The sequence below is a fragment of the Phodopus roborovskii genome, unplaced genomic scaffold, assembly GCF_943737965.1.
Source record: "Phodopus roborovskii unplaced genomic scaffold, PHOROB, whole genome shotgun sequence".
Lineage (NCBI taxonomy): Eukaryota > Metazoa > Chordata > Mammalia > Rodentia > Cricetidae > Phodopus > Phodopus roborovskii.
In genome coordinates this window covers 8,178,821-8,200,105 of record NW_026126410.1, presented here as the reverse complement: position 1 = coordinate 8,200,105, position 21,285 = coordinate 8,178,821, and the positions used below count along the sequence as shown (strand labels likewise).

The 21,285-nt window shown below is 34.9% G+C and overlaps 1 protein-coding gene across 2 annotated transcripts in view; it reads right to left on the bottom strand.

The window, feature by feature from the left end:
• Positions 1-21,285, bottom strand: part of Gpm6a (glycoprotein M6A) — a 262,821-nt gene that overhangs the window by 99,184 nt on the left and 142,352 nt on the right. The window contains exon 1 of one of the 2 annotated variants that reach the window (XM_051182434.1): positions 11,907-12,516. The exons of the other annotated variant lie outside the window; for it this stretch is intronic. Within the exon in view, the coding sequence (XP_051038391.1) occupies positions 11,907-11,943 (37 nt within the window). The 5' untranslated portion in view covers positions 11,944-12,516. Of the gene's footprint in view, positions 1-11,906; positions 12,517-21,285 lie in introns of those variants that run through there. 2 annotated transcript variants of the gene reach the window in all.

Below are 21,285 nucleotides of genomic sequence, written 5' to 3'. Positions count from 1 at the left end.
TTCTACTTTAATATCAAAAGCTTTATTATCTAGTCTGTTTATTGACAACTGGGAGAATTTTTCTGGCTTATAGCCATCCTAAAATAACTATGTTGTTTATTCATTACTAAACTTATACTTCTGTCACATATCCTAACAAAAGTTTGCAATTGATTTGCAATAGTTTTACAACAGACTTGGCAGTATCAACATTCAATTAATATAAAATACAATTTAAGAGATAAGTATATCATAATCATTTCAATTATCAAGTAGGGAATTACATGATTTTATAAATATTAACTCACTTAGAAATGCACCCAGTACAATATATAAACTTTCCTTTCCTTGCTTTTTCAAGACAAGTTTTTATTTATTATTTCAGAATTTCCTACATTTATACAATATATTTTGGAGGGGATTGAGACAGAGGTTCTCTATGTAGCTTTGGAGCATGCCATGGAACTCATTCTGTAGACCAGGCTGGCCTTAAATTTACAGAGATCTACCTGCCTCTGCCTCCTGAGTGCTGGGATCAAAGGCATGCACCACCACTGCCCAGCTGTATACAGTGTATTTTGATAATATTCACACCACATCCTCTGCCAAACCCTCCAGTGTTTGTGCCCATCTCAATCTCAACTTCATATCCAGCTTCCTTTCTTCCCCTTCCTTTTTCTTCCTTGTTTTTTTTTTTTTTTTTTTTTTTTTTTTTTGTAAAACCCACTGAGTCTAACTTACATGCTTAATGATTGTGGATTCATCCACTGAAGCATCTACCAAGGACCACACCCTGCATGCTATAGAATGAGAAAAACCTAAAGAGTACATATTGGACTAAACAATGATTAAAATATAGTAAAATGTTACCAACTGCATTGTATATTTAGTAAAACTCACCATTCCAAAATCATAAAAAGAAACAAAATTCTGATTTTTAAAAGAAAAAATAGGAGGCAAAAAATCTCTTACTAAAATTCACAGGTCAGTGAGTTTTGAGTTTTGCAATTCTAAGTTTTGTATTCATGTCTTCAACTTGAGTGAATTTTTCTACTAAGCTAATGTAGCAGCAAGCTAAATATAAATATTTTATTCTTTTTTGGCTCATTATAAAGAATCAATTAAAGAGAAAGTTGGATAGTTTTGAAAAGATTAACAAAACTGGCAAACCTTTTAGCAAATAAAAAAAAAAAGGGTGGTGGGTAGAGGAGCCTAATTAATAAATTCATGGATAAAAAATGAGACATTATAAGAGACACCAAGGAAATTCAGAGAATATGAGGACATTTTTTAAAATTCTACATTCCACCAAACCAGGAAATCTAAAGGAAACAAATTAATTTCTAAATTTGGCACACTAATATTAAATCAAGATGTAATCAATAATTAAATAGACCCATAAGATCTATTGAGATAGAAGCAGTAGTTAAAAACATACTGAATAAAAATAAGCCCTGGAGCCAGAATTCTACCAATCTTTCAAAGAAGAACTAACAGTAAAACTCCTGAAATTATTACACAAAATAGAAAATGAAGGAATCTTTCCCAATTGTCTCCATGAAGCCAGTATCACCCTGATGCTGAAAACAAAAAATCCAACAAAAATGTTCTGGGCCAATATCTCTGATGAACATGGGCAAAGACTTTCTCACTTTCTCCAGTAAATACAAGCCCTGTGGAATACCAGGGCCTGGCCAGTCACTTGGGCTGATCGTGGCCCATGTGGGCGCCAATTGAAAGCAGAATTTAATTGAGTACACCAGACCCAAGATAAATGATAAATAGGTATTTATGAGAGAAGCATTTACACAGATAAGAGCAAATAACCACTGTGGTCTTCCTGGTACATAAGATGCAGTCTCTTCCCTTGTGACACACTCACAACCCAAGAAAACTCCAGCCAGCCCCTCCTTTCTTTATAATGAGCCACATCTGCATCTGAAACCATGCTCAAAGGGTGTGGTCATCACCATCAGTTCACTGGCAAAACAAGATGACACTACATGAATATATAAATTCTATATCATAATATGTTGAACAATCTTTCCCCTATTCCATTGAATATCTAGTCAGAGGATTGGTTGTCTGAGAATATCTTAGCATCCCTATGTTGTACTAGTGTTTTCATAACTATACTTTTTATGAAAGTGAAGTATCAAAGTAAAGACCAAATATTATACAGATGATATAAAATTTAAATAGGACATAAACTTATGTGTAATTTTCCATGTAAAACAATCATATAAAATAAGCCACAGTTTCAATGTAGAAATTTCTAAATAATTTTAAGAAAAAGATTTACATAGATACATACTAACAAGACCTATTGCCCCTTTGTGAAAAATTGATATAAGTAACAAGTATTTGCTACCTCTTTGACTAATTAAGCTTTTACCTAGCATTTTAGCAAGTCTCTCAGTAAAAATCACATTTATATTAATAAATATTTTCTCTAGAGTATCTTTTTCTACTTTACTATGTAACAGTCATCTGAAATTGAAGTTATTTTGATTTTTCAAGATTTCATTTTCACCTTTACACAGTAGTGATTTCTCACGTTCTAAATGTGCACATTTGTAATTAGTACATCAAAATATTAGTAAGCAAAATTGGAGGGAGAAAAAAATGAATACTAAAATGTCTCAAGTTACTCATTATTGACCTTAAATGTTATGATTTCATGAGGCCTTCAATTTAGATTTAAAACAGCAGTTAATTCTAGGAATTGATATACTGAAACATGAAAATTGACACCAAATATAAAAGAATAAATATTATGTTATTGACACATTATTCTTGAAACTTATTACCCCAGAAATTTATCTATTAGAAACATTCTATGCAACTCTGATCTTATTAAATTGTCTTAGATAATTTCAAAGCGATATTTATACTTTGATTTTTTTATCAACATAGTCATGAACAAAGGAAGCCATGAACAGTAAATATTTATATTGTTATTTTATTATTCATTAATGCACATTATATGAAATGTTTTAAGATTTAATTTTCATTCCAAATTTTTGTAACTATCTGATGAACTTGACATTTTTATGTGTTTCACTTAATTGCTTAACTTGGAATACTAAAAATATGTGGGTTCTTCAATAACAAAAAAGGAAAAATCTATTCAGTCTACTGAAACCTGCTATCAAGCTGCTGAATATTATCAGGTTGAAGAATAGATTATTTTAGTTCATGTATAATTGCATAACATGGAGTCAAGTCAGCATTCTGCCTTTAGCTGCTTTGTAAGAGTTGTCTCTGGGAGGAGATATGCTCTACCTTCCTCTTATCTTGTATGCTTGACATTATCTACATTCTCTTCTCTTCCTTCATGTTTTTCCCCTTCTCTGTCATCTATCTTTGGCGTCACCAGATATGAAGGCATTTGTTTTGTCGATTAGATTTAAAAAGAAATAAAATTCTTACCTTTAAGAAGTTTGTACTTTGAAAAAGCAGACAGGAAATAATATACATATAAGTATTAATAATATGACATATTCCATATTAAATGTTAAACATTTAAAAAATAACCATTAAAACAACTCAAAAAACTGACATCTTTCAGTACTTGCTTTCTGCCTCTAGAAAAGTGCATAACTACTTAAAAATAGTCACAATATGTTATGAAGAGAGGAACAAAGAAGTAGATAATAAATTTGACTAGTAAACTTCTTTTTACGCAGAAACTACAGTAGTTACAATTGTTCATGATTAAATTTGATGTGGTAACACAAAACACAATGAAAACAGAATTAGAAAGCTAATTCTGAAAATGCTGAATTCAGAAAATGAGGGAAAAGTGTGCACATTCCAAAAGAGAAGACAACATGAGTGATGCATCATGTGTGTAACACCCTTCTCATGAACAGAACTCATCATAGCCCTCTATATTGTGCTATTAAACATTCTAAAAGTTCATCATATTTATACACTTTCTGGAAAGTAATCTGATTATAACATAATTCAATGCTTTAATATGCTGATTTTTCTAAAGGCATACACAATATTTAAAGCCAATAGACATCCTTCCTTTGTTTTGGGCTCTCGTAATTGTTAGTATTATAAATTAATCCTCACTCTCCAGTATTTGACCAGTTTTGTTCTAAATTCAAAGTGTTCTATTCAAAATTAGAGGAAACACCAACCAGTTATCATATGTGTTTCTTGGTTTTACAGAACAAAAAAGAAATTTGGTTCAGACTGAAAATATCTAAGATGATTGCCAGGCAGTGGTGGTACACACTTTTAATTCCAGTACTCAGGAGGAAGAGGCAGGCAGGTCTCTGTGCGTTCAAGGCCAAGGCCAACCTGATCTATAAAGCTATAAAGCTACATATAGAAACCTCAAAACCAAAAAAAAAAAAAAAAAAAAAAAAAAAAAAAGAAAAGAAAAGAAGAAGAAGAATATGCAGGTATGCAGGATGAATTCCCAGCTCAATTTGAGAGCATTTGGGAAAGCATGAATCAATTTTGTGATGTTAGGAACCTATACTTGTGGCACCTGTCAGGAGGGATGCTATCCAAAGTGAGTTTTGAAAATAATCTTGGCTTTCTGCTTTCTATGAATGAAATTTTTAGTGTTTAGAAAACTTAGAAGTGTGGTAATGTTCTAAGACTGGCTAGGAAGAAAGGAGGTAGAGAAAGGGAGGCCAAATTTAGCACAGTAGGAATTCTTTACGTTAGAAATCCACTATGAGTCATTGTCTTCTGGACAATGAACGAATTTCAAAGACGACACTTTTAATTACTTCAGTCAATCACACTGTACTTATAACTGCTTAAATACTTCAGCTTTACTTCAACTTTAAGCAGTAAGTGGAAGAGTGAATGGGCACACTCACTTTATGTATTTATAACGACCCTGAACCTATCCTCCTAACAAGATATTGGAAACCCATTAATAAGTATCTTGGAGCTCAGAGAGAAAAGGAAACATAGGTATAAAAAGATAATTGTTTACTGATGCAATAAAATTTTAGAAGATAAAATTCAAAAATGGATTACAACTAAATGAAAGAAGCTATCATAACTATGGAATTGTACATGCTCTGGGAATTACTATTAAATTAATAACACACCTAAATTCCCCCACTAAGCATTATCCTAGAGTGATATTTGATAGACGGAAAGGACAAAAATAATTTCTTAGACAAAGGACATTCTGGTTGGGCCCGTTCAACTAGTAAAAGCAGGGGAATCAGATTGCAGGTCAGACTTTTTGTATGCTTCTACATGAAATTAGATGGGCTTTTGAGGTTTGTTAACCAAACACTGAGATGGCAGCTGAAGAGATGATTTGTGACAGTATTTGTTGACATGAAGGTTATCCACTAGGTGAACAAAAATAGTTCCTTTTTAACAAGTCTGTAAGTGGTCAACAATGAAAAAGAAAAAGAAAAAAGGTGTTAGTTAAACCCAGCAACTTACTAATTCAAAATTCTTTGTTGCTGATTTGTTACTTTACAGTTAATGGACTAAATATTTCAACATACTAACAATTTAAAATCCTTTAATATAGCAGATGTATTTAATTTTTCTATAATCTATTCTAATTATTTCCAATATTTATAAAACTTTTCTTCCATCAGTATTTATTGGTAAGCACTGTTATTTTGGAGAGGGTAAAATTTTTGAAAATAAAGATAAAGGATGGAAATAATCCAAAGCATCAAGGATGTGCTAAAAAGTAGAATCAATTTGAGATTTAAGCATCTATTGGGAATGCATTTAGTTAACTATACTCACAAAATTAAACTAAATACACTCTTCACAGAATTTATAGAGACACCACTTTATTAATGTTTAATTTTGCTATAGTGAGATTTGATTTTATAATAACAGAGATTGACTTGGATTTGCTGAGAGATGGACAACAGTTATAAAAATACGTGAGGAAATAAAGTACTGAACCAAGACTTATTGTTTTCTGGGTATGAAAATGTGAGTTAAATTGACTCAGCTTATCTTTTCAGACAATTATGACTTATGGTAACTTAATGTTCCATGTCAATTTTGTTTTGCCCTTGGGAAGGATATTTATAAGTGGTCAAAAGCCAAGAATGAAGAGTACAAACAATGTAGTCATAAATCCCAGAATATGGTTGATGCATCTGCTAGAAGTGTGTGGTTAAAGCAGTCACATGGGGGGGCATGTGCAGATAGGCAATTATTGAAACTTAATATAAAGCAGCATGTATTGAAAAGCTCACATTCTGATCTCAGATGTGATTGTATTCAACCCAAGTTTACTACTACTGTCTACTGTGTGAGCTGGGTTTAGTTAATTAACCTATTTGATTTTGTTTCCTCAATACAAGTACCAATTAAGGTTACGGAAGAGTCAATGAGTTAATTTATGTTAAGTCCTCAGGCTAATGTCTGTTTCTGAAATCACTAGGCAATAATTATGTTTGCTAACATTCTCTGGTATGATAAAGCCAAGGTTGTCTTCCCTTTTCATGAATCTTCCCATCAGGAATGTTTTAAAAAAATCTTTCAATTAAAAAAAAAAAACTTTTCAAAAAAAATTTTCTAGGAATTTCAGTCAGCCTAGATATAGTGGTGAAATTAGACTTCACTTATGTTTAATCTGACCTTTTGCTTCTAATAGGGATACTGTTTTTGTAGGTCACCAAAGACTGTTGTCATTGAGGAGGCAGTGCATGTATCAGTGTTGAATTGGAAGTCTGTGGTTGATTGGTTCATCTTGAAAGTTGAGAGCAGTCTCATGTACCACAGATATGTTACAACAGGAAAACATGGTGAGTAATACTGTGGCTGCTATCTTTTGTGTCCATCATCCCTTCCTCTACCCATTGTCTCAGGAGACTTCCTCTGTAAAGCCCTCCTAATTCAGTAATGTCATGACTAAAATTGTTTATGAGGGAACAGTCATCCATTTATTTGTGTACCTAACCGTGTACCCACTAATTCACTGATTATTAGAAACTCTCTAACTACTTTTGTATTTTCCTGTTAAGAACTGACAAAATGTGTGAGACATAAATGCAGGTTTACAAATAAAAAATATGTTTACTATTCCCTTTTTAGTATGTGTGCATTGGGGTGTTTGTGTGTCTATATATGGTGGTTGTGGTACTGGTGTGTATGTGCGTGAGTGAATGTGTGTGCATGTGGTACTGATGTGTGTATACATATGTGCATATGTGTGCATATATATTGCTCATAGAAGGCAAAGGTGGTGTCAGGAGTCTTGCTTTATCACCCTCTGATTTATTCTTTTCAGGTAGACTTTCCCTGAATTTGAAGTTCACTGTTGCAGTGGAGCTCCTAGATCTTCCTTTCTCTTCCTCTCAATAGTCAGGTTAGAGACATGTAAGCCATGCTTTGCTTTTACATGGATGTAAAGGACTCCTGCTACAACACATGCTGTCATCATCTCCCTAATCCACTAGCTCCTCTCATTCATAGTGTGTATATTCTAAGATCTCCAGTAGACATCTGATATCATGGACAGTAGTGAGCCTTACATTTAGAAGAAAATAATGAATAAACAAGGATCAGTAAGATAGTAACAACTAATAATAAACTCATAGAACTAATAATACAATATCACAATTGATATACTGCAATTAAAGTCATGGGAATTCAGTGTTTCCCTTTGCATGTCACAGAATTGCTTGGTGTATTGTAATCACTCTTCTCTGGGTGGTAATGTGAAATAGTACAATGCCTTATGTAATAAGATGGAATGGAATAAGACTAACAACTTAGCTTGTACTCTAACTAAGATGCTGTACTGTGACAGTTGACAGTTAAACTACCACAGAGTTGATATGCAGATGATTCCACCTAAACTGCTACTTCCCTTTACAGTGAATGGACCATCAAAAGATGTTAAGAGTTTTCACCTTTCAAATGGCTTTATAAACAAACTTGGTCCAACAGGGGAGCTTTGTTGGATCACTTATTTACTCGGGGTCTTTCTTAAATGTTCTTTATTGAATGAGTACAATGTATTGTCTGAGACTTTTTGAATACTCTGCAGTCCTCCTCTTAAAGAACCAACAAGGTTCAACCCTATTTAATTCACAAACATTAAAATATAAGCATTAGCCAGTTGGGGGGTGGGATGTGGGAGAGGTGAGAGGGTAGAAGAAGGGTAGGGAGGAGGAACTTGGATTGGTATGTAAAATGAAAAAACTTTTTAAAGAAAAAATATCTAAGCATTACATGGCACATCAACTTGTGTAATAAGTAGCCATGCCAGAGAACACTCCTGTGTATTTGGTCCCCATGTACTGTTGAGAGAATAAGCACTTGAGGAGACACTGAGAACATTCTCCTCAAAGGTTTAAAACAATGTGCCCAATATGGTTAATGTTTTATTATTGTCATTGAGTTTAAATGTGGTTTTTTGTTGTTCCAGCTAGACATAATAAAAAAATTCTTGGAATCTTTTGTGAGGGGAAAAAAAAAAGTTTCACCTTTCACTTTAAAAATGCCCTTTACAAATTTCTTTGGCTCATCAGAATTGCCAGCATTATTATTTTTCATCTTTGAAATTATTAAGCAATGTAAGGGTTTCTTGGACACTGTGATAAACAATATCTAATATTCAACACCTAGTCTGAAAATCCAGAAGATGACTGGTGGGTGTGTGATACATACAACATAGATACACTGGACAAAGAGAGATTCATATACTAGGAAGGATGGATTAAAATAGCATATAGTATCTTCACACTGCCAGTACAGTAGGAAAATTAAAATTTAGATAATGTTTATTTATGATATTTCCCATTCAACTCTTTCAGACTGCAGCAGTTGGTTAGCATGTATACTTATATGGAGGATATCATTATGTCTTTAAAGAACCACAAAAATATTTATAGTCTTTCCTTGACCTCTCTATAAAACCAGGAGAATTTGATGCCATGGCATGGCCTCCATCTTTTGTTTGATGTCAATTATATTAGGTTATTATGGCCATACCCAAAGGCCATGTTCAAAATAGTCTACTTTTATGTTTCCCCATTTCATTCTAGAATACTGCTGTTCTAGTTGAATACATGTTTAAGGAATTGGATTTTACTTAGAGAGCATGTTTTACAAATGTGACATTTTTAAAACATTAGAATGGTGAAGGCGGAGAAAGGATGGAGCAATAGATTAATGAAATCCATTTTAGAACTGTAACAAAGCATGGGCTGATGGAACAGAATGTCTGCTGAAGTCATCCATCCTCTTAAATTATTTACCCTCCAGATTGGGATATGCATCAGGACAGAAGTCATTACTGGTCGTTCTTGTTATATTTTATAGACAACATGGAAAGAGCATATAAATATAAAGAAAAAATGTTATTCCCTAGGGAGGACCCTTGTAATTCCTTAAGCATAAATTAATATACCTTTCTGCTATGTTTAATTAAACTATTGGGTTCAATTTTACATTCTAGTGGAATTTAAAAGGTGGTATAGAAAAATTTATATAAAATTTCAATCGTTCTGATTCATATCAAGAAAATATAGTTGCTGCTCCTTCTCCTGCAGAACAATTTTCAAAGTTACTGGAGGAAAAATGGATCACAGATGATGACATCACTTTTCCTGGTATATGCAGCTGCTAAGACTCCCTCAGACATTTAACCTGTTACCACACTCTGCAATTTAATTCCAATGTGCATTTGGTGTAATGCTTTTCTATTTAATATAATCAAGTTACCTTTGGTTTATACCATGGTCATGAGGCAATATCATTAAGTACAATAAAAGGCATTAAGTTATAAGAAGGACTGGAGAACATCTTTTACTTAGAAGAGAATGCTGTTGTTAGAATTTTTACTAAAAATCCTATGTATGCCATTTAAGAAAACAGGACCAGAGGAAACATAAACTGCTACTTCCCTTTACAGTGGATAGATCATCAAATCTATCTACCCGAACTCTTAAAACATTTATCTGCTTATCAAATAGTCCCTTTAACATTAATCAATACAAAATTTACAATGTCCCCTTCCCCATTACTGTAGAGATTATTCAAATATAACTTGCCAACATCCGACATATAAAAAAGTGTCAAGAGTATATATAGCTCAGGAATGAAGAGAACTTAATCCTTTCTCTAATCAAGTCAAGACACTCCATAGACATTTTACTTGAACCTTCATGTAATTACAGAAGACTATATAGATTTTTTAAATTTAAAATTGCTTTCCTCCACTATTGCTGATTTATATGTGCATATGTTAGTGATGTGACACCCAGTGTGACAGTTTGTCCTGTCAGAGCACTACTGGCTCCCCTCTATGAACGATTTTTAGTATTGCCTGAGAAAAAAAAATCCCATAACATCATTACATCATTTTTCTTGTTCCTACCTCTACCATAGCTTGCTGTGAAACACTCAACCTGTTAACATGGTCCATAATTTAATGGAAGGTTTTATTTAGTGTCTACCTAAATGATTGAACTGTCTTTTTTTTCTGCCTAAGAAGAATAAGACTGTGTACAGTAGAAAGATATGATAATAAGAGATATATTTGTAAAATGAAGCAGTCCATTGAAAGATTACTATAGAACAGGCCAGAAAATGCCAAGAAAATCTGTACCTTAAAATCTTAAAATCTCTAATGAACCCTTAAATTTTGTGTGTACATGATAAATGATGTTGATGCTTTTATTTTAAAAAGCTCATATTAGAGTCATGCTGATTTTTGTTTCTCTTTAAGTGTGTCATTAAAAAGGAAAGCATAAACTTTGGAGATCATTCGCTTGTCTTTATGGTATATAGCAAACATTTACATATTTAGCCCCAGAATACAGGTGGGTATAGCATCCATACCCAAAGGTGTAAGTGCAGGTGTGAGTGCATGTGTGTGTGTGCACTTAGAGAAGAGGACCAGCATACCTGAACATTTCAACATATGAAAAAACCTCTACTGCACCCCCCAAACTTCAAATGACATCATTTAAAAATGCAGTTTTAAAACAAAGATGCATTTCTTTATATTCAAGATCATTTCTGGAACTGTGTCTTTTCCAGTAATTCTCTTAACTATTATCTTTAAGTGTATGATGTAGCATTATTCTTTTAATCTTAAGAAAACAAGAGTGTTTTCTCTATCGTTACATAAGCCTGTGCACAGACATGAGAACAAACGTTGCCTCTACTGGGGTGGAACTAATTTCCTCTGAAACCCCACTTTGTGTCGAAAAAAATTTAAAACAGATAGAATTGTTTGAAAATGGCAGCATTTAACCTCTATTAATGCACACACACACACACACAGACACACACACACAAATTTTGCCACATATTACCAGATATGACTATAGAGCTTAAAAACTGTATGTGAAATTTAACATGTATTACTGATAAGTTGATTATAGTCAGCCATACAGAAAGGAAAATTTAATATCACTAAATACTCCCCCAAATCCATGAAGTTTTGCTCCTTATTTATTAAAACAACATTGTATTCATGAAAATAAATAAATTAAATATGTACCAACCAAATTACACTAAATGCTGTTGGTCTTTGTTCTATCAGTTGGCTGTGCAAAGGTATTGATAATGGTTACATCATCAAATTTTTAACTGCAACTTGTGCACCAATTATGTTTGTGGCTCTAATCTAGAATCTCAGAACTGAGCTTGACAACCAGGAAAATATGAAATAAATGAAGTCTAACAAAGACTAGACTAAGGGATACTTCACCACACTGCACTGTTTTTAATATTAATGTCTAGATGTGCATTTACACATTTATCCATAAAAGATTTTCAAGTGACATTGATCATAATAGACATTACAGCAAGTAGGAGCTTAACAAAAAGGAAGGGAAAATGCCTTCCAAGAGATATTTATTAGTCTCTCTGGCAAGTGTCTAAAGCAAACAAGGAAAGCACAAAATAATCACTTCGTTACAAATAAACCTCTTTTTAAAGCACAGTACCTTTCTGTGTCTGCCCCTCTTCCATATTCTCTTCCATGGCTACCTTTCTTCAGGAGAATCTGGTGCACAGAATTAGTCAAAAGCTCAATTGGATGTCGAAAAAGCGGGTGCTTTTTTTCCCTGGGCAGCTCCAGCAGCAGTGGCTTGGGCAAGTCCTTAGAGCTTAGCCGAGGCTCCCTCGCGCCTCTTGTTTGCTTGGAGACTGGCTGTCAAGTGTAATTTCATTCAAATTACTCTTCCGTGAAGATTATCAATTTTTCTTCTCAAAGCTGCCCCATTGTGTGCCACAGCAAGCAGGTACTCAAACAAACGGCCGGATAATTTGGGGAGGGGGTGTGGAAAATGGTGTGAATTCTAGGAGCAGGGACTCCGTGATTCATAAGCCTTGCTTTGCATTTAAAATGGGGGAAAGAAATTGAGGTTTGTGTCGAAATCTCAGCTTTAAATTGGAAGCAGGCTGAACTGGGAACAGATGGAGGGGTGTCCTCCTAACATGAAGTGGACCACCAACCCATAATTCCCCCCTTTGCTGCCACAGTGGGAAAGCCCAGATTCTTGTCGTGTCTCTCTGCTGCAGTAGTTTCCTCTCACCCAGTCAGATTCATTACAAAAATGCCCTTTCCTTTTACCTCCTCATGAAGTGTCTAGTTAATTTGATTTAAAGGTGCCAAGGAGGGCTGCAATTAGACTATCTCGAGGCTGGTCTGTTAAAGGTTTTTATGAAGAAAGGACCTTTAAGCTCACCTATTTCAGAATCAAGAAAAAAAACCCCACAATTTTCGAATGAACAAATATAAACATTTTTGTTTTAATACGTATTTTATTTAGCGACATATGACTTTTACAGGAAAAGATAAAAAAATAATCTAATGTTGTCTTTGTAAATTATTATTAATTTGCACACAGAAGCTAAGCAGGAATCTTGGGGAAAGAAAAATTCTAAGGGTGGATTTACTGGGACCGGGGACGACAAAAAGAACGAAAGGATTCTAGAAAGGGAACAACAGGAGAACATGTTGCAATGGGAATCTGCATTCTGATTTGGAATGCAAATCACAGTGCTGCAGTCTGACAATAAATCAGCAATCTTGCTCAATCTATTGAGTGACAGGACACAACCAAAGTCTCAATGCTTCACAAAAGGTACCGGAAGAAAATAAACACTGTCAAGGCTGTGTCAAGCTTTCCCAGAGAAATAAAGGAAGACTCTTGCCTGTGTTCATCTCGAATCACAAGTATAGGGAAACGTGCACACAGAAATGAATAAGCTCTTGCCCTTAGTGGAAACATGTGCATCCTCATTAATCATATCACATATTTCTTGTGTTCTAAGAAAACTTCCACATAGGTTTTTAAAGCACACCACTAGCACATCACACAACACCTTCTCAATTATAAGAGCAATTATTTGGAGGAAAAATTATCAGACAATAGTCCAGTTTATTACATAAACGAAGGTCTACTTCTCTCTGACAATCCATTGTTATTTCTATTCTTTTCATCAAATGAGTTTAATTCAAAGGTAATTGTGAATTGCATTCAAGAATTTTGAAACACTTGCTTGTTCAAAGCAGATTGAGAGAAACCATAAGGGAAATCAAAGAAGCCAAATCATAGCAGTCTCTCTGTTTCAACCCATCTTGGTTGACATATCCTGGCACACAGTCAGAGCAGAATGGAGCCTCCATCCTTGTTTATCTGCCTTATTCATCTCATGACAGAAATAAGCAGTGAAGCAAATTATTAACAGCAGCACCTACACAAATAATAATACTACCTTATATTTTACAGTATTTTACGATTTTTAAAATATAGCCAAGCACATTATGCATTATGTAAGGAAAACAGGAAAAGAAGTATTTTCCCTTATATTTTGGAAAATACATCTGCTACTCAAACATATCCAGGGTTGAGACAATAAATGAAGAAGAAACTCTTAGAACACACATAATCATAATCAGCCAATTCTAATATTCTTTTAATACTCTTTAATACTCTTTTTTTTTTTTTTTTTGAGACAAGGTTTCTCTGTTTATCAGCCCTAGCTGTCCTGGAACATGATTTTTAGACCAGGCTGGCCTCGAACTCACTGAGATCTGCCTGCCTCTGTCTTCCAGCTGCTGGGTTTAAAGGCCTGCGACGCCACCACCCTGCCAATTAAAAACTTGATTTTTTTTTTAAATTGCTCTGCAAGGTGATATTTTGTTGGTGGTCTAACAAATAAAGCTTGCCTGAAGATCAGAGTACAAAGGTAGCCATACTAGTCAGCCATAAAGACCAGGCAGTGGTGGCACAAACCGTTAATCCCAGCAGCTGTGCTACTTAGTCATAGAGGACACGTTGTGGTGATACATACCTTTAATACCAGCACTAGAGAGGTGATAGGAGATGTCACTCTTTATACATGAAAGCCCTGTTGGCTAATAAGAAAGCAAGATAGGTGGGACTAGGAGACAAGGAGGATTCAGGGAGATGTAGTAGAGAGGAGTCAAGATGTAGGATGGGAGAAAAGAGTTCTGGACCCTCTCTCCAGTAAGATAAGACCATGTAGAAACACTTAGATTGATAGAAATGAGTTAATAGCTAGGGCAGAGCTAGCTAATAAGAAGCTCTAGCAATTGGCCAACAGCTTTATAACTAATAGACTCTCTGTGTGTTATTTTGGGGCTGATACAGCTGTGAGACCAGGCTGGGGGGAAAGGCACATAACAGGGAGGGACAGGAATGCAGATTATTCAGTCTGCACTCATGCTGAGGACAGGATTGCTGCTTTGGTTTGAGCATTGGTAGAGGTAAGAACTCTCTTGTGGCTTGGCTGCTTTGCTTTTCTATTCTTCAGACTAAACCCCAATATCTGTCTCTGGGTTATTATTCTTGCTACAGTTCTACTTTTCTTCTTTAACCTATCACAGGTGTCTCAGTGTTCTTTGAAAATCATTCTTGGTTCATACCTGTTTTTTAACCACACATATAAAAAAGAAAAGAGGAGAGAATAAAAAATAAAGAAATAAAAAATGTTAAAAGTATTTGTTGGACAAGATCAATTGAAAAGTGAGAACTTCTTTCTCTTCTGGAAATTGCAAGAGAGAATACATTTGTATAATCTCCAACTTTTTGTTGAAATGGTTGCCTTTGTAAAACAGAAGCAACTCATATTTATTTTTTAAAATATACAAAGCTCCCTCTCATGTTGGAAATAATGGACTCCTTCCAAATTGATGAGAAGAAAAAGAGCATTCTTATATCAATAACCTGTAAGTAAGCTAAGACTAATTTGTTAATAAATTCACAAAGCTTTTTCATGCGAGCCATTTTAAAATCTACATTATTGTGGCTTCAGTAAATTCACACTTATCTAGTGTTGTCTACAACATTCATCTCTGAAAGTTTTTAGTCACCCCAAAGTGAAGATTAGTACCCATTAAACACAAATTCCCCATTCACCCTTTTCCATTTGACAGCTGGAATTGGTAATTTGAGAACCATTTGTAAAACTTTTGTCATTTCAAGTAAAAACACTTAAACATCCATGTATGTGAAAAGCGGTTCATGATGAAACCTTATAGAAGATTGGTTTTATTAATTCTAAATATAATGCATTAACCTTAGTAAGTGCCAACAATGTTTTCTCTGTATTCCCATTATGGTGTTTTTGAATGAGAATAGCATCTACGGACTCATATGATTGAATTCATAGTCCCCAATTGGTGGAAATCCTTGAGAAGAATTAGGAGGGATGGCCTGGCTGGTGGAGAGGTGTCTCTGAGGGCAGGCTAGGAGGGCTCAAAAGCCTACACCATGAGGAGTTAGCTCCCCTGCCTCATGCCTATAGGTCAAGAAGTGAGCTCCAAGCTACTGCTCTATGCCATACCCTGTGTGCATGCTGCGATAGTCCATATCGTGATTGCTATGGAAATTCTGTGATCACATGCTCATATTAAATGCTTTCTTTTATAAATTGCCTTGGCCGAGGTGCTTTCACAAAGCAATAGAAAAGTAACTAAACTACTCATTGAAATCTACAAGTTATAATGATGTTGGTGCCTCGTCAAATAATTTTCAATTACACACATTGCATTTTCCTTGACTCTACTTTAGTTACTATTTTCAATATATAAATACAAGCCTAAAAACTATGGTTATTAATGTTACAAATTCTTGGAAATATTATCAGAGATTATTTATGATATGCATTTTATTTCTGTGTAAGCCGAAGGACGCAGAAACAATCCTGTACAATAAAGGAACTTCTGGTGGCATCAAAACCCTGACTTCAAGCTCTACTATAGAGTTATAGTAATGAAAACAACTTGGTACTAAGAATCTAAGCAATAGTGGAGAGGCTACCTTAAATGTCCTGATAATAAGATTGATTACTATCTTATATGTCATTCTAGAGTCTTCATCCAGCAGCTGATGGAAGCAGAAGCAGACACCCACAGCAAAGCACTGAGCTGAACTCCTGGAATCCAGTTGCACAGAGGGAGGAGTGATGAACAAAGGGGTCAAGACCATTCTCTAGAAACCCACAGAAACAGCTGACCTGAACAACAGGGAGCTCATTGACCCCACATTGATAGCTGGGAAATCAGCATAGGACCAAACAAACCAGACCCTCTGAAGGTGGTTGTCAGCAAGGAGGACTGGGCAGTCTATATGGCCTCTGGTAGTGGATCAGTATGCCTAGTATACACATGGATTTTGGGAGCCCATCTCGCATAGAGGGATACTCTCTCAGCCTAGACAAACATGGGAGGGCCTAGGCCCTGATTCAAATGATGTGACTGACTTTGAAGATCCCCCATGGATTGCCTCACTCTACTTAGGGAGAAGAAAGGTGATGAGATAGGGGGTTGGTGGGAGGGCGGGGGAGGAGGGAAGGAAGAGGGAACTGGGATTGACATATAAAACAAGATTGTTTCTAATTTAAATTAAAAAATCATTTAAAAAATGGGGTACAGATTTAAATAGAGAATTCTCAGTGGAGAAATCTAAAATGGCTGAAAGGCAGTTAAGGAACTGCTAAACATCCTTAGCCATCAGGGAAATGCAAATCAAAACATCTCTGAGATACCATCTGAGATAGCCATCAGAATGGCTAAAATAGAAAATACCCAGGACAGATTATGCTGGAGTGGGTATAGAGAAAGAGGAATACTACTCAGTTGCTGGTGGAAGTGCAAACTTGTACAGCCACTTTGCAAATCAGTATGGTGGCATCTCAGGAAAATGGGAATCAGTCTACTTCAAGATCCAGCAATTCCTCTCTTAGGCATATACTCAAAGGATGCACATTCATACCTTAGGACATCTGTTCAACTATGTTCATGGCAACATTATTGGTAATAAGCAGAACCTGGAAGCAACCTAGATGCCCCTCATCAAAGAATGATAAAGAAAAGGTGGTACATTGACACAATGGAGAAATACTCAGTGGAGGGAAAAAACCAAACCAAACAAACAAACGAAAGACAATGGAATCTTGAAATTCCCAGGCAAATGGATGGAACTAGAAGAAACTATCTTGAGTGAGGTAACCCAGGCACAGAAAAGAAAACATGGTATGTACTCACTGATAAGTGGATATTAAACATAGAACAAAGGATAACCAGCCTTCAATCAGCATCCCCAGAGCAACTAGGAAACAAGCAGGACCCTAAGAGAGACATGCATGGATTCCCAAAGAAGGGTAAAGGGACAAGATCTCCTGAGTAAATTGGGAGCATAAAGTGGGGAAGGGCATGAGGGAGGAGAACATGAGAGATCACAGGTTGAGTTGGGGGAGGAACAGAGAAGAAGAGCAAGGAAAGACATACATTAATAAAGGGAGCTTAATAAGAATTGTCGGCTTAATAAGAATCCTGGTACTAGGGAAATTTTGAGGAATCCACAAGGATGATCCCAACTAAGTATCTGAGCAATAGTGGAGAGGCTACCTTAAATGTCGTTCCCTATAATGAGATTGATTATTACCTTATATGCCATCATAGAACCTTTATCTAGTAGCTGATGGAAACAGAAGCAGATAACCACAGCTAAACACTGAGCCAAACTCCTGGAATCAAGTTGCAGAGTGGGAGGAGTGATGACCATTCTGGAGAAACCCACCAAAACAGCCAACCTGAGCAAGTGGGAGCTCACAGTCTCTAGAATGACAGCTGGGGAACCTGCATAAGACTGAACCAGGCCCCCTGAACATGGGTGCCAGTTGGGGGACCTGGACAGTCTATGGGGCCTCTGGCAGTGAAACCAGTATTTATCCCTAATATATGAATGGGCTTTGGCAGCCCATTCCCTCTGTAGTTACACTCTCTCAGCCTTGATACACAGGGGAGGGTCTAGGTCCTGCCACAAATGATGTGACAGATTTTGATGATCCCCCAGGAGTCATGGGGGTGGGATGGGGAGATGGTGGGAGAAATGGGAGGACAGAAGGGAGAGAGAACTCGCATTTGTATGTAAAATATGACTGTTTTTAATTTAAATGAAACTTAATTTTAAAAATCTACAAGTTACAATGATGTTGGTGCCTCATCAAATATTCTTCAATTACACACATTGCATTTTTCTTGACTCCACTTTAGTTCTACTTTTAGTATTTTAAATATATAAATGCACACTTAAAAACTATGATCACTAATGTTACAAATGATCATTCTTTGAAATATTATCTGAGATTATATGATATGTATTACATTTTCTGTGTAATGTGAAGGACACATTACTTACTTAGTCGAAAACCATAAGTTCCTCTCATTCATCCTAACTTTAGATGTTTCTCCCTTTAAGACATGTTACTGACTGAGAAAATATCTACATATACCTCAAATATACAATGTGCTTATCTTTATATTTAAAATTTTTAATATACTAAAATACAGCATTTTAGTTACTCCAAAGCAAATGCAAAAGGAATGAAAAAAGAGCATAGAAATGTTCATGGTCTCTGAGTCAGAGAACAAATAGGATATGTACAAAATATAGTTATATGAACCAAGTATAGTGCACAGAACCAATAGACATAAACAGTTTAGAAACAGCTTTGCTTTGAAATCTTCCAAACCTAGGCAGAATATCATCTCATGAATGAAATATTTGATTTGCATTTTTTGCCATATTACAAAAAGAAATAAGATCCAGATTAACTGCTGCTTCAGAGTACAGGTTGGAAATAAAATTCAATAATTTTCTCTTAGAAAACTAAAAGTATAACAATCCCAAGAATGTATTAAAATTTTTAAGTTTAAAAATGTCAGATAATAATTATGACAGTTCTCTAGCTTATGTATTTATTTAAAACAATTCATTCATAGAATGATCACAATTATCACAGGTCATGGTAGACTTACTTTTTATGACCCCCTTCACTTTATTCTTATCATACATATATTTACTAAGCATTCTTGCTCTTATTGGAACTGCAGGTACATAAAAATATCTCTGGTTTATTATACACACTTCCTCTAGTTAAGACAATCCTAAATTACAATGATGGGTGACAAATGTTACATAATAAGGACAAAGAGAGTGCAGAAGGGAGCACATGAGTCTAGTGGAGGAACATCTCATCTACTCCTCATGTTTAATTTTTACTTAATTTAAATTAGAATATAATTACATCATTTTCTCCCTTCCATTTCCTCCCTCTAATCTTTCCCATGTACCCCTTGCTACCTCTCTCCCCCATCTCCCTCTCTTTCTCTCAATTTCACAATCTCTATTTCTGTAATTGTGTTTTTATATTCCTAAATATGCAACTACAACTTGCTTGGCGCATATAATGTAGTATGCATATGATTTCAGAGCTGACTGCTTGGTATTGGCTGACCAGTGTGGGAACGTCAGGGAAGTCTTATAGTCTCCTAGAGTGTTCTGTTTAATGTAACCTGATTAAGGCAGAGAAACAAAGACAACAACATTAGCCAGGAAAGGGGTAGGTAAAATAAAGAAGAAAGAAAAAAGTTATTTCAGATTATTCAAATTGAATATGAACAAAGCTCAGAAATAGAAATACAATTCTGATCACATACAATGTACTACCATATCGCTACTTGGGGAAACCTTCCTTTACTATTCATTAGGCATCATCTTCTGAAGGTTCTCAGGGGGCTTATACTGAATAACTCAATTCCGAGATAAATTTTGATTTTACTTTTTCCAAAATTAATGAAAGAGATGAATATTCACAAAACATAGCCTGCGCTTAGAAGACTTTAATCTAAAAAGGACAAAATTGGAAACACATTAGTATTTGCCCTTAAGAAATTGCCTTTGCCAGAGTATATTGTGGGGGGGGGGAATGTACCTCTATAAAAGAAATAATTAATGAAAATGCATATATATAAAATAATATAAAAGAATAATGATCCTAAAAATAAAAGGAAAGGAAGAAAAGACCTTTATTATAGGTAGTATCTTGTTTTGTTCTTGGTCCCTTAGGCACTTTCAAATTATGGCATTGTCTCTCAAATTCATTAATACAGCCTTTTCATGAAATTTACCACAATCCAGTGATAACAGTGGTAAAGCCTTTTTTACAACTAGCCATTTGTTACCCAGTGTTTTTAGTATAAGTCCAACATTCTTGTTGGGAAAATAGAATTTGTAGAACTTACATTTCCAACAAACCACTCCCTGCTACAATACCTTCATTTAATAACCTTCTAATGTCTCAGGTGCATACTGTAATTTCCTCCTAAAATACATTTTTCTAGTAACTGTGGGTCTCTAGCATTGCTCATACCTTACACTTAGGTTGAAATATTATCAGCAAGAAAAGCTTTCCTGACTCATAGCAAAGGTATTGCTTAGTATTCATATGTCATGCTTTAAAGTATCATTTTTGAAAGACTTCACTTTACATATTTAGGTACACTTGCTTTTATCCTTTAAGCCCCATGATGTATGAGTTACACTGCCCAATACTCAAGAATATAAGAAGTGTTCAATACATAGGAATGGATGAATGAATAATAATGACAAATGAATAAGAAAATGAATGCACTTAATGATTTACAATATATTTTCTTGAATGCTTCAGTCTCTACAAAATATCTTGGAATTTGAACATAACTCAAAACAATTCACAGAGAAAATGTCATGTTAGTATGTAACAAATATCTTTTTGCAGTGTTGATGGCAGAACAATAAAAACATTTTTCACAGTCTAGAGAGTAAAACAAAAAGGAACCAAGAAACTTGTTTGACAAGATTCGGTGGAAAAGCTATGATTTCATAATTAATGATTAAGACAAAAAACAACAATTCATGGATGGCACTCTAGCCCAACTATGCCTTTTTAAAATAGAATCATTTGTCATTATGAATGCATTTGTACCATAAAAAAGTTGACACAAGTTCTAAAACTTCTATATAGCTT